General features: G+C 44.5%; 1 protein-coding gene across 1 annotated transcript in view; it reads left to right on the top strand.

Moving 5' to 3' along the window:
- LOC6568673 (zinc finger CCCH domain-containing protein 13) overlaps positions 1 to 14,418 on the top strand; it is a 31,484-nt gene extending 17,066 nt beyond the window's left edge. The window contains exons 3-9 of the mRNA XM_001995293.3: positions 5,742 to 7,743; positions 7,956 to 8,529; positions 12,168 to 12,362; positions 12,420 to 12,577; positions 12,848 to 13,312; positions 13,509 to 13,815; positions 13,895 to 14,418. Coding sequence (XP_001995329.1) covers positions 5,742 to 7,743; positions 7,956 to 8,529; positions 12,168 to 12,362; positions 12,420 to 12,577; positions 12,848 to 13,312; positions 13,509 to 13,815; positions 13,895 to 14,092 — 3,899 coding nt within the window. The 3' untranslated portion in view covers positions 14,093 to 14,418. The remainder of the gene's footprint in view (positions 1 to 5,741; positions 7,744 to 7,955; positions 8,530 to 12,167; positions 12,363 to 12,419; positions 12,578 to 12,847; positions 13,313 to 13,508; positions 13,816 to 13,894) is intronic.
- Positions 14,419 to 14,833: the final 415 nt, after the last annotated feature.

The following is a 14,833-nucleotide window of genomic DNA, read 5'->3' as shown; positions in this document are numbered from 1 at the left end:
GTTTATGGCAACATTGTTTGTTTGTTTTTCTATTACGCAATATTCGCATGGAATGCTCGAATTTGTCAAACTTGATTATTACATACTTGTTAAGAAAAGGAAACAACAAAAATGAAAACCAAAACCAAAACCAAAACAACTATCTACTGTAGAACCACCCGCATGAAAAGACGTAGTTTGAGACGATGATGAAGACGGAGATCTGCACACGCCATTAAAATGCCATTTAAATTTTATTACTTTGGGTTTTAATACACAATTTGCATATGCGGTTTTTAAGTGCTTCAACAACTGTCAGCTGGCGTAAAAAACTGAAATGAGCGAAATAGAAATATAAACAGAAACTTAATTAATAAGTCTCATTTTGGCTATGACTGCCCACCAATTCGCACTATTTTGACTGGGTGACATTGGCGTAGGCAGCAGGCAGCAGTCAGCATTTGAGCCGAGTCAGCATTTGAGCCAAGTTAGCAGCTGGCTGGCGCTGAGGCTCTGAGGCGCTCTCTTTAAGTAAGCACTTCGCATTTTGCGTCGTTTGTTGGCCAACTCGTGTTGTGGCTCAGTCAGGTTCTTTGCCCGGTTGGCATTGGGTGTTAGTGTCGCGGCCGCAATTATTAAATATATTTATGTGTGTGTGTTTGTTATAATATTGCGAATTGGGTAAATGGAGTTGTCGATCAGCTCAATCAGCGCAATCAGCCAGCAGCAAGTTGAAATTCTCCTCTCCTTCCCAGTTTCAACTCCAAATAAAAAGAAAAATCTTGCAAAAATGATTGCGTCATTTGTTTATCGAAGTGTACCTAAATATTGAAATGAGTCTCGGATTATATTTAGCAAAACTTTTGGCACTCTGCTTATATATGTGTGTATGTGTGTGCTGTTGTGTGTGTGTGTTGTTATTGTTATTTGCTCTCACTTAATGTGCTGTTGACAGCTGCTGTGCGAAACACGTTTGTCGCTTCAAGTCTCTGTCGCTATTGACCAGGCTAACGACGAACCGAACCGCATGAACCGCATCTATTCTTTAGCGAAAGTTTCTATTTGTTTTTATATATATACATATATTTGTTTTGAAAGCCAGTCGACAACAGCTTAAACAGATCTCAGCTTAAACTTCAACTTCAGCATCAACGTTCAACTTCAACCCAGACAACGACTCATTGTGGGTATTTTAATTGGGGAGGGCGACTTTTAGACTGGTTCGAGGCACTCGCATGTCAAAATACACTTGGCTTATTTGCATACTTGTCACTGCCAGAGAAAGGCAGAGCATCCCTGCCTCCCATCCTCCCAGCCTCCCTCCATTCCTCCCTCACTGCCAGTGCCCTCAAGGACGCGTGGCGGCATCGCTTTTGATGTGATTAGGCGCATTGGCAGCATGGGAACTCTCTGATCTCTGTTCAGTCCAGTCTCCCTGGTTCTGCTGCTCAACGATAAGCGCACACAAGGGCATTCAATTATTTCAATTCTGGAATGAGTGCGGAGCCGTTTAGCATTGGAATTGCTGCTCTGGGGCCCGCCTAGATAAACCTCAAGTCTTGCAGCCTCAAGTTGCAGTCACTGCACTCAGAAAAAATGTTGCTCTCAACTTTAGAAAACAGAAAACCATCAATAAATTCTAGAAATCAAAAATCCCAAAAATTCTATAAGTAGAATTGCAAATCCTTTCTAAAATTCAGAAAGAAGCAATTAAATTTAATGACTCGTCTTTTATATTAGCCATTTAGCTGTTGTCTGCCTTAAAGGCCGATTAGCACAGTGGGTAGTCAAATTAAATTATATGAATCTATAAACTATCCAAATTATGTTTATGTATGCGAAATCATCAAATACTAATCTTTATTAATAATATAAGCTACAAAAAAGCTAATCTTAGAGTTGCTGTTCTTGTACATATATCAAAAACCATCTGAAAGATTTATTTATATATTTTAGAAAAAATGTAAGAAAAGCAAAAAGCTGGCTTTTAGAAATATACTTTCTGATCTCCAAGGTAATTGTTTTTTTGCTGAGTGTAGCCAGGCCCAGGTTCCTGATCCAATGAAATCGAAAGTGCGCAGGTTAATTGAAATGCCCCAAAGGCGCGCCGCACTTCGATGCGAGCCACTTCGAGGCACTTCGATGTGGCATGCTGCGGCGGGGCCGAATGGCCATGAGCCGCAAGATCTTTGGCACTGTGGCATGCCACTTTGCCCATTTGCCTTCGCGCATATACTTTGCTTTTGCTGGCCAACTTAAGCCCTGTCGATCGGTCGGCTCATTAGCGCTACAATGTTGAACCAGACCAGAGCGCTAGACCAGTAGTGGTCGACGGGTGGGAGGCAGGCCTAAAAGCCAGTTATCTGCACTGCACTTGACAGCTGGTGGGCGCCATCCAGATATGAATCATTTTTGGGGCCCAAACGCATCGCGGTTGGCATTAAGTTGCTCTTAATGAGCCCTGCCAGGCAGTTGGCCGCAGCAGCAGGATGCATTATTTGGTCAAGTGAAAGCCCAGAATTAAATAAACAACAATAAATAAATAAAAGAAAGAAAGAAAGAAAAACCAACAGCTATTATTATTATTTATTTGACTTGGGACTTGGTCAGTGTGCTGCGATTTGTGGCTATCACGAAATCCAAATTATGTTCGTACTTGCAACAACCATTTATACACTTGTGGTCAAAATAATAGTTGTGCTGTCGAAAATACTTGGAATATTTAAAACTGTACGAGTTTATTGAGGGTTTATTGAATAAAATCAAAAGATTGTTACTTATTTATTTCATTTATATATAAAATGGTGCGTGGCAAATCTAGTACTACTGAAAATCGAGACCTTTGTAAAGTTAAAGAACTGTTTCTAACGTATAATTTCAAACTTTGGTAGACAAGGAATAGTTCTTTGAAATCGATTTCTCTAGATTTCTCTAGGCAATAAATCCACACATTATATCTAATTTTTAGACATATTAGTAAGATTCTCAACTATTCCACTACTATTATTTTAACCAGCACATTTGTGATAGACTTAAAGACTTTAATTTGTTTTTGTTAATAATTTTATAGCCATTCCATTTCTCAATACTTACTTATGATCAGTATTGATTGCTTATGTTAAAATACAATTTTCACAATTTTAAAACAAAATCTGAACTATTTTTTTAACATTTTCCTAAACATATATTGTGTTGACTGCAGCTGTGAATATAAAGAAAGCCGGAACGGGCAACTCTGCAAGCAGCTTGCAATTTGAAAAGGCCTCCAAATTGGAACAGATTTCTTATCGCCATGCGTCAAAATGCGAAAAAAAAGAGCAGACTTTTCTAAATTTCTTCTTGCTCCTGAAGGCATTTTTCCGGCTGATTTTTAAAGCCCATTCGGCATGGGCACACACAAATCACAGAGCCCGTTGGCCATGGCTCGAATTCATTAAGTGGATCGATGATTAAATTAATGAATGGCTTTCAGCGCCTTTGCCTTTTTGCTTTGATAGTTTGCCAAGCTTTCGCAATCAATCATAGCTGCACTCGTTGAAACCAGAGCCAGTTCGGCTATCATTGTATTTTTTCTCTGTTTTTTTTGTTTAGTTGTTTTTTTTTGGCTTAGATCTCTGGGAATGCGAAGCGTTTACTGTTAGTCGTCGACATTGAGTTGGAGGCGCAGTTTCACTGGCAGTCATCCGTCCATCGGTCGGTTTGTCGGTCTGTCGGTTGTCCAGGCGGTAACCAACTGTCGCTTAGTCGCAATTTATGTTTTCCTGTTGCCCAAAAGCAAAAGCAGCCACAAAACGGCCTGAAACACCTCCAGCCAAACGCAACTCTCCTCTCAACTCTCAACGGCATTGCAACCAACAACAACAACAACAACGACAACAAGAAGCAACCACAAAGTGATGAACATGCGACTGTGGTTGTGGCTCCTCGAGAAACCTTAAACTGGCAGCACCCATCACACACCAGATCTATGTGTGTGTGCGTGAGTGTGTTTGTGTGTGTGTGTGTGTGTTGCATAGCCACATACATTTTACCTTGACACATATGGCTTGATCGCGGTTGATCGCCGCTTGCGGCACGCTCATCATTTTGGCAAGCTGCAATTGCTGTGGCATAAGCGAACATGGCACTCATACACTCAGCAAAAAAACACACTTAATTTTCGAAATTCACCCAGGAGAAAGTAAATTTCTCTAATTTCCTGCGGGTTGTTTTCTTTGTGTGTAAAAGTAGAACATTTTTTTATTATTATTATTTTATCTAAGAATCAGCGTTTTTCCGCTGTTCAACTTTTTAGAAATGCATTTTCTTAAAAAAGTGTTTTCATATATTTAAAACCAACCAAAACTTTATAGTTTTCAGCGCGATTTACTAAAATGTATGACGCTTTTTTTCGAGTGTATACTTATGAATTTCTTGATCTCTCTATGAGTTCTATTAGCCACAGCATAGGCCAGCATGCCACATGAATAGCACCGGGTATGAAGCCAATTTGACACTTGCCACGCCCAGCTTGTCATTAATCATTGTAGCTTATCAGCTTTGGCCAAGCTTTTTTACTATCTTAACCACGTTTGGCTACCCGGCTCAGCAATATGACAGCCTGGGAAAATGCAGTCGCAACTGCACGCGAAGATGCTCCTCCTTCCTTATTAAGGGTAACTCCTCGTCGAGCTCTTTCGACTGGAGCATTCCTACTTGTTTAAATGTAGGGAATAATAAGACTTAGTTGAGTTTAGGCAAATATCTTTTTTATATTGATCTTTTTTTGCATTAAAATTTAAAAATTAAATTTTAAATTAAATTATTAATTGAAATTATTTTCTACTTTTTGTATTTTTACTTAATATTATAAATACATAAATGGTAGGGACTTGGCAACCTCGCTTTGGTTGCAAGGTCGGTGCAGTTAGTGGCACGCAAGTAAGAGAAAAAACAAATGACTTAGGCAACAAACTTGTAGCATGTTCTTTATAACAGCTTAACAAGTGCTGATTGTCAAGATGCGTAATCTCGTGCATACTATGTTGTTGTGTGATTGTTGTGATTGCTCCCGTTCAAAGCTGCGCCGAGTTGACTTGAGCTGATGAGCCGTCAAGGGGCAAGAAAAACAACAGCAACAATAGTAAAAAACAAGAAACAAAGAGCTAAAAAAGCTATCAAAGAACACGCACGTTTGGTGTTTGCAGCAGCAGCAATAGCAGCAACAGCAGCAACAGCAGCAATCTTGTTTTGGCCATGATGATGATGATCGCGTTTTGGATTTGCTGCTTGATAGAAGTGAATAGAGCGCGGCACGTTTTTTGTTTTTCTGTTTTTTGTATTTTGTATTTTTGTTGGTCGGTCGGGGTATTTTCAATAATAATGATTATGGAAGAAGAACAAGTGAGGAAGTGACTGAAAGAATCTTTATGATCTTCAAGTAGCGACTCGAGACTCTTCAATGGCCATTAGCGCTTACAGCGCCCGATTACAGACTAGCAAACGTGGGCTAATGCCAAATCCATTGTTGGTCACAACCAGCTAAAGTCGACCCCAAACAGGCTGCCTTATTTAGCAGCCAGCTGCTGTTGGCCAATTCACACTTTCGAGAGACTGACTGGCTGGCTTGTTGGCTTGCTGGCTGTTAACTAACGTATTACATCATCAACAGCTCTCAGCTGAGCGGCGAGTTGTTATAGCTAATGTGCTAATTATCATTACATGAATGCGAACTCTATTTAAAATCAGCTTCTCTCTCTCTCTCTCTCTCTCTGTGTGTGTAGGTAAACCCTCGGAGTACGACTACGAGACGACAGATTTGCAACCGCCACATCCGGGCATACCGCACGGCTATCATCAGCTGCCGCCCGACATCGATCCGGAGGATATACGCAAGGAGGCTGCACTGGTCATCGCTCAGGCGGGTCAGCATCACAGCAAAGCAGCGAACGGTGATAACATACCCACATTCCGAGTGAAACAGAAGCGTGGTCAGGCGCCAAGTGCCTCAGCCGCAGCCAGCGATACGCAACGCTTTCATTCGCTGCCGACGCGACGACGCAAGGGCAAAGGTAAGCCGGTGGCACGCAGTGTAAGTGACGCCGCCGCAAAGAAACCCGCCACGAAACCCGTCACGAAACCCGCCTCGAAACCCGCCTCGAAACGCCCATCGATCTTTGGTCTGTTCAGTCGCAAGAGCGACACGAATGTCAGCCAGCTCGAGCGAGATCCACGCTTCGAGGACGGCGGCGGTCGGCGTTTAGTGCGCAGTAAAAGTGATGTCGGCAGCACCCCAAAGGAAACGCGCAGCAAACTAAGCAAGAAGAGTGAGCCGACGAGTAGCACTAGTGCCACAACCACAGCCAAGCAGCAGTTGAGTCCCATTATTGAGCAGTCGCAGCGCGAGGACTTCTTTGAGCAGGACTATTTTCGGGAGCGCGAACGACGCAAATCGGACGCAGTCACTGTGCGTGAGAAGCATGCCAGTGAGTTGGGACTGACCCAGTTGCTACCCCTCGACAAGCAGTCCCAGGCGGCGCCATCAAACATATCGGCGGGCATCCGGGATCGGATTGAGACACTGAAGTCCAAATCCAGTGAGAATATGCATAGTTCACAGCAGCCAGCGGAGCGCTTGCCGCTGACCAAGGGACGCACCGTCAACGGTCTGGTCAAGCGTCTCTCGATGGAACGCTTCTCGCCACAGCCGGTCATTAGTCAGCCGGGCTTCTCGTATATACGACCCAATGAGGGCATCATCACCTATGCCCAGCTCGATCACAGCGACGAGCAGCAGCAACAGCAGCAGCAGCATCGACAGCCACAACGTGAATTTGCACCACCCAGGCCACCACGAGCCAATGATAGAGCACAGCCATTGGCACAGCAACCACATCGCAGCTATTCGCCGTTGCAAAATGGTGGAGCAGCCACGACAAGATTGGCCAGCTCGCATTCACCATCGCCATGGCAACAGCTCAGTCCACGCAATCTGAGCGATGAGGACGAGGGACTGGGCTATGAGACACGCAAACTCTACTACGAGGATGACTACACGAAACGAGACCATCGACGTGGCGAGCCACCAATTGTCCCAGTTATACGCAGCGTCAGTCCGGCGCCGTATCTGGATGAGTTGGGCTATAGGCGGGCACAGCTGGAGAATCGCATTCTGACGCGACGCTTTGGCGACGGCGCCACCCTGGAGCGTCAGCATATTCAGCACAGGCAGGAGCGTGAACCTTTGCGTGACTATCACAGTCCAGAGAGGGAGCGGGAAAGGGAGCGAGAGCGTGAGCGTACCCAGGAGCGTGAGCTGCCCAACGATGATGATCGTTATCAGCGTCATCAGCGTTATCAGGCGCCAGCTGACAACTTGGATGGCCGTACGGAGAAGAGCTCGCGCTATCGCCACACCAAGTACTATGATGACGGACATGGCGGTGGCGTCAAGGAGACCTATGTGCGGGAGACCCAAAAGGATGGACAGGTGCGTGAGACGCGTCATCGTGAACGGCTTGGCGGCTCCGCGACACGCGAACTACTCCACAACGAGGAGCAGCAGGAGCCGAAGAGCCTTGACTCACAGTTGACGGATCAGTATCGGTCCTCGCCAGAGCTGCGGATTACGGAGCGTGGCAGGCAACAGCAGCAGCAGCAGCAGCAGGACTACTGGCAGAGCAGCCTCAAGCGGGACAAGTTGCAGCAGCGCAGCTTCGACAAGGGCGATTCCGGCATTGAGAATGATTTTCGCAAGGAGTCCTTCAATGGCGACCTGACCACAAGGTAAGTGAAGAGGACTATGCTTAGCTTACACACAGAATAACTTGTGAATCAAAATAATTATATATAAATAACTGGACGGTCTCAGATAGATTTGCTTTGGCAATGATGCTAATAGAAAAGTTAGTCAAAATTTACTGAATTCCAGTCTTAACTGAAGATTAAATTCCAGTCTTAATTGAAGATTAAAAGTGAGTTTCTTTGGTTTTGTTCAGATGGCGCAAACGCACGCCCCTCGACGATATGCGGGCCTGCGAGTCCTTTTTGCGCAAGGAACGCCGCGAGAGCGCCCAGCAGCTGGAGCTGCAGCGCCAGCAGCAGCAGCAGCGTCGCGAACACAGTTACATCTATCGCGAGAGATCGATTGACGACGGCTCGCACTTTGATCCGCACCTGGACAAGTATCCCACGGTGTCGACGAGCACTCTGAGACGTCGCGATCAGCAGCAACAGCAGTTGCAACACGTGCCACCGGCCAAGGATTCGAGCACTTTGAAGCGCAACAAGAAACTGGGCGGCTTCGAGAAGGTCAAACAACTGTTTACGGGCACGACAAGTGGCAGTGGCAACGGCGGCAGCGGACGCAGCAGTGGCAGCAACGTGTCCAGCAGCAAAAAGGATAACCAATCGCGTCTAACGAATGGCACGAGCAGCACTCTGAGTCGCCGCAACAAGGAGAAGGAGCGGAGCTCCAAGGATCGGGAGCGTTACATGGTGCGGGAGGAGGAGATGCGGTCACGCTATCGCGAGCATCAGACCCTCAGCGAGGAGACCTCACGCGAACCAAAGGTAAGTCGCCCTCACTCAACTGATTACACTCAACGGATTACACTCAACAAAAAAAAGTGCATAACAGAGAATGTGCAGGTGATTTGCTCTTTTAAACGTACACTCAGAAAAAATAAGGAACACATTGAGCGGAATTTTAGAAACTTATTACTCAGAAAGTATATTTTTAAAAAAATTCTTATAAATGAACTTGAAACAAGAACTTGGATTTCTACATTTCAGAAATGGATTTCTTAAAATTTTGCCACCATATTTTTGGGATTGTCGATTTACGTCAAGGTTTTCTAGAAACTATTGCAAAAAACATGCAAAACTTTCAAATTCTTAGGACAATTTTCAGCCTAAGGCAGTTTTTATTCTAGGACGATTTTCAAAAGTTTTTGTGAGTGTAGCTGATCAACTGGTTGACCCAGCTCTTAATGGCCAATTGATGGCTCGCTTACCGCGGCTTGCGTTGGGGTTCGTTGAACCCAAATGCGTTCGTTGGGTCACATTTTGGTGGAGCGAGCTGCTTAAAAATCGCACACACACACACACACGCATACACTCACACACACACACACGTACACACACACACACTTGGTCATGGGCCCAGCTATTATTAATTTCGAATTAATCAAAACTTGCGGCGATGCGTCGTCGTCGCCCCCAAGTTGCGAATTGTTTGTTTTTGTTTGTGTTTTTTATTGTGCGCAATTGTTGCGTAGCCAGCAGCATGTGTGTATGTATGTGTGTGTGACTGTGTGTGTCCATGTGTGTGTGACTGTGTGTGTCCATGTGTGTGTGCTTGTTCGCATTTCCTGCTCACTGCCGCTGGGACGGACAGGTTGTCAAGGTGGGCGTCTAGCTCCAGCCGAAAATGGTGCAGTGACAAGACGTCATGTCACTGAGCCATATCCACTTAGAGAGACACACTCACACATATATATATATATATATATATTTATGTATATATCTCAAACTGAGAAGCAAAGCAAATCAAATCAAATCAAGACGTAGCCTGCCATAAAGAATGCTTGAAATATTCTTTGCAGTTTGTCGAAGTTTAAATACCCTTGCAAAGATCTCGAAGATGTTAAAACACAACTTGTTCAATTAGGAGTAGAATGATTGCTTCTACACTCAGAGAAAAAATCATATAAATTTGCAACTATTTGTTTGCACAGAAAGAGAATCATGCTTACTAGAGAATCATGCCTACTACATGTTACTAGAAGTTCGCAAAGGCAGTCCAATATAGATAATTGCTTGTTCGATTGTTATCAATGTGCCAAAAGAGAACTGAAGTACTTATTAGGCTTAGAAATATCCACACACTTCATGCCACAATGGTGGTGCTCTTCGTAAGGAAGGGCATTCAGAAACGGACGTTGCGCGTTCTCCAAATTGAGTTGCAAATCGTAAAAAAAAAGTCGTCGCTAACTATTCGGCGACGAGGCGTTTAAGACTCAACTCGACTCAACGTTTAAGCTAGAACAAAAGCGTTAAGCGAGACCCACGCAGCAGCTGTCAGTTAGTCAGCTAGTCAGTTTGTCATTCTGTCTCTCTGTCTGTCTGTCTCTCTGTTTGTCTCTCTTGAGAATTAGGAAAGCTGACAGCGAGGGGCGTATTAAGAAATTGATTAAGCTGCGCACTGAAACAGATTTCAATTTAGCCATGGCAAAAAATATACCGTTTTTGGGCGCTACTGTTTGTGTGTGTGTGTGTGTTTGTTTGTTTGTTGGCCCAAAGCCATTGTGCAACTGCAGCCATTTATCTAGTTGGCTGACTGTCTGTGTGTCTGTGTGTCCGTCTGGCTGGCTAATTTGCAATGCTTGAGCGAATTTGTAGGCTTTGAAGAGACCTTGTTGGGCGTCTTGGCAGAGAGGATGTTGCCACAGTTTGTTCTAGCGGATGTTGCTGCAACACCCTTCGACAACAACAAACAAATTAGCACCACAAGTTGTGTGTGCTTCTACGCTTGAATCAATTGTTAAGCCCTGTTTGCACATCGCCAAAATGCAATAAATTTCGCTTGAAGAATCCAAAACCAACGAGTCAAAAAATTAATTCATTAAATGAAGCTAAAAATCAATCAGTTAAAGCCATGCCAAACTATCGATTTAACTGTTGGATTAAAACTGATTTAAATACTTTTTAATATGATTCCAAATTCAAGTCAATAAGACAATTAAACGCGGATTCACAGTGATAAGAGCAATATATATATATGTATATATATGTAAAAAGAATGAAGATCCTTCACCTAAAGCCATGCCAAACAATGGATTCACAGCCGTGTCTCAAGTGATGCTCATCCTGCAGCAGGAGGGCATCTCGAGGAGGCTGAGGGTCAGTGGAGGCATCGTTGTTGGGTTGTTTGTGGTTTATTGAATGCCGAAGTCGAAAGGTGTGGCTCGTTGTCAAAATGTGCTTTTTGGGTGCCTCAGAAAGTTTCGAGTGGTTGGCGGCTGGTTGGTGGTAAACGATTTGGACAATATGCGGCTATTATTCATGCTCATGCCCCAGGGTCATAAAAAGACAGAATAACAACAATAACAACAGCTCGAAAACGCACAATAAATGTTTCACAAATAAACATAAAGTGTCTGGCATTCATTTCGAAGATTCTACAAGACCAAAAATCTTGAAATTGGTGCGCCAATAATGTTGTTAGCTAATTTATGGCCAAACGCGGGGCCATAAACCATATTAAGGCTGCTCGGCGGCGGCTATATTTGAATATTTAATTACGCTGTGGGTGCGTAAGCGTTGAGATCGACTTCCAAATCGAATTCTGAATTGTTTTGCTTTTGCTTTTGCTTTTGACATACACTCCGAACAAAACTCTACCCAAACTAAAAATTGCACTGAAAATTAGAAAGCTTTTCTAGTTGATTTATATATATATTTTCTAAAAATTAGAATGGATTGCACGAAATTGACAATACCAAAAATATTTGCAGAACTATTTGCAATTATTAATAAATGCATATCTAAAAAGTAGATATGAATATTCAGGATATTAGATTCTTAGATTCTTAGAAAAAATCATTTCATTAAAGAAATGTAAATTATTCAATTTTAAAAAGATAATTTCTGAATAATAACGTGGATTAGACTTGGCGCCAAAAGGGCGACGATTTGTTTAAAATTCAGTTCGACCTTTCTCTGAGTGTATCATGTAAGAGGCAAAGAACAAACACATTCTCTGTTTTGCTCTTTTTCTATATATCTATCTATATATATAGCATAATAATAACAATATCAACGGCAAGTGGGCCAAAGTATCATTGGGCTGACAACCAAAAGCGAGGCAAAAATTTGCAAATGGCAAAACAAGTTTTGGTTTGCAACGCCGAGCTGAGCTGAGCTGACATTGTTATTGTTATTGTTGCGGCCTGTGCTGCTTGTGGGCGCAACAACAGCAACAGCAACAACAGCAACAATAACAACAGGGCCACTCATTAGATAGGCATGAGTTGTAGTTGTGGCTCGTTGCAAGGCTCGTTGCAAAGGCCACCTGTCCCACATTGCAACCTGTTGCCGTTTGCCACGTTTGCCAGCTTGCTGCAACACTTGTGCAATTGTCGCAAACCTTTGACCCCAAAACGTGAGCGTGAAACTAAAGCAAAACATGCAAATCCAAATTCTTGCAGACACTGGACATCTCGATGCGACGCCGTCTCTCCACACCGAAAGCTAGTCCCTTGCTGCTGAAGCGCGACTCGGCCGAGAAGCCGCCCAAGAAGAAGGAATCGGTTGCATCATCGACGCCCGTCAAGACCAGACCCGAGAAAATGGGCTGGTTCAAGTCACTCGATCGACGCGCCAAAAGCAATCCCAAGGAGCAGGTGAGCAGCGGGAGCAACTCTTAACTCCAACTCCAACTCATTCATTGCTCTTTCCAGCTGAATGTTTCTGTCAATGGACACAGCGAGGCCACCTCCAGTTTGAAGCGCACCAAACGCAATGCGTCTGCGGCGCCAGCAAAGAATTTGCGTTTCTTTGGCGACACCGATCTGGACTCGAATCCGCCGACCATTTCCAAGGCCAGCAGCATGCCTCGGTGAGTGATTGCTGCCTCTACACTCAGAAAAAAGTCCCATTGCAATTTAGTAAATACAAATCCTGTTTTGAAAAAGTTCTTTCTGAAAATATTCTTGGGATTTACAATCTCGAGTGCTATATTTGAGTTCAGGTAACAAAAATGTAGTGACTTTTCGTTGGCGCCAAAAGTATGTCAAACTTCTATAGAATTCAGTGAGATTTTTTCTCTGTGTGTAGTCCACACAGATGCAACTTTGACTAATAATTTGCGCTACTGAATCCTCCACAGACGCCGCACACAATTGGCGCAATCGAAGCACTCGCAGAGCGCCTACAATTTGGATCGCAGTCCGCCGCCGCCGTCGCGCGATTATCGCCACAGTCTGTCGGCGGGGCAGGCAGCAAATTCGAATTCGAATTCGATGACGATGTCGAATTCGACGTCGACAAGCCGTCAACGTGCCACGTCCATGCAGCATCTGGAGCACGGCAGCGACGAGGTCGATTTCCGCAAGAGGCGTCACTATTCGCGCTCCCGCGATCTGCACGACATCTCCGAGAGCGGCTCCGAGCCGGAGCCCGTGGAGCGCCACAAGCGCGGCAACGCCGCCCATCGTGCCATGTCCCTGGAACGCTCCAGGGATATGCCGCTACGCGTCGAGGATCGACCGCTCCTCGGACCACCAAAGCCAGCGCGCAGCGCAGACCGACGCGGCTTGACGCCCAGTGCACCAGATGCCGGCGCCTACAACAAGTGAGTCCCTTTAAGCCCTTTGAGGCTTCCCATTGCCCAGCACCAGCTGCTCTAAGTCCTGGTGACTAATCAGAGCTATCCATATACATAACTTTGTCATGGTTTTTAATCATATACATAAATACTATTTGTGAATTACTTAAATACTCCTCCTTCCTAAGACACGCCTAATCCTTGCCGTTTTTGTTCTTCTCAGAGAACGCGATCGTTATCCGGCTGAGAGTTCTGGCACCGAGGGCGAGTCGAGTCTCAATAGCCAGCGCAGTGTTGTCTATTTGCATGCCACCACCGTGGGCGATATACCACAGCCATACAATCTCCGGCGTCGCTCCATGTCGCGCGAGGATCTGCGCAAGGCTGGAGGAGGCGGTGCGAATGGGAAGCCACCGTTGCAGCCAATGACGCGCACCGTTTCCCGATCCGTATCGATGCTGGCGCCCTGGAAGCCGAAGCACATCAGCGAGGGCTACGAGATCAACTACTCGCAGGAGCAAAACAAGCGCGTAAGTTATCCCAGTTAGTTCGTAATTCCAATCCTCGCCAGCTAAAATCGAATCTTATTTGTTCAAATTTTTTTTGTAGACTTCAACGTTGCCACGCAAGCCGCCGCCGCATAATGGGGCAACGAGTGCCAGCACGTTGAATCGTTTGGGACGCAAGCAGGAGTTGCACTCAGCGAGGCGCCACAATGGTTACCACATCGATGAGCGTCCCACGCCTCCCCCCTCGTCCAGATCCTTACTATCAGCATCGAATTTGCGCACAGCCAAAACAAAGTGAGCGAGACAGAGACAGAGAGAGAGAGAGAGAGTGGGAGTGAGTGAGTGAGTGAGAGAGAGAGAGCGATGTCTGCCGGTGCTCTGCTGTTAATGTATATTAAAAGAAAAAACTACTCTTTAGTTGCTAATCGTAAAAAACCCGAAATCGAAATCGATATTTCTAATCAAACACGGTAAATCCGCTTTTGAGTTGAGCTGAGCGGTATTTCTATATATATATGAATAGATGTAAGAGACTCTATAACCTTTGTTGCAATTCTCGTCATATTATTGTAAATGTGAAATGTACGTATTTTAATTTTTAATAAAATCACAACTCTTAACTTAGCTGAGCCTCGAACCGCAGTTGTCGCAAACATTTTCGTTGAGCTTAACAAACTATAGCCAATACACAAGCCAAAGAAGTGATAGTAGCACACAGTTATCACTAAACTGTACAATACTCTTGTCGTTAGGATTGTTTCCACTAAACAGAAACGTTAGCCAATGCATATACCAAATGAGAGACGTTACACACAATCACCATCAAGCTTTTAAATTTATTTTCAGACTGTAATTCAATAGAAAACACAAATGATTTCTCCCGATCACTCTCATCAGCCTCGAATTTACTCACCGCCAAGACAAGGTGAGCGGGAGAGAGATTGTTTATCAACAAAACACAAATCTTAATGTAGCTAAGCCTCGAACCGTATGTGTTACAAACTATTCGAAACTATAGCCAATACACAAGCCAAGCAAG

The sequence above is a fragment of the Drosophila grimshawi genome, unplaced genomic scaffold, assembly GCF_018153295.1.
Source record: "Drosophila grimshawi isolate 15287-2541.00 unplaced genomic scaffold, ASM1815329v1 contig_1367, whole genome shotgun sequence".
Classification (NCBI taxonomy): Eukaryota; Metazoa; Arthropoda; class Insecta; order Diptera; family Drosophilidae; genus Drosophila; species Drosophila grimshawi.
This window is presented reverse-complemented; position numbering and strand designations above follow the sequence as displayed.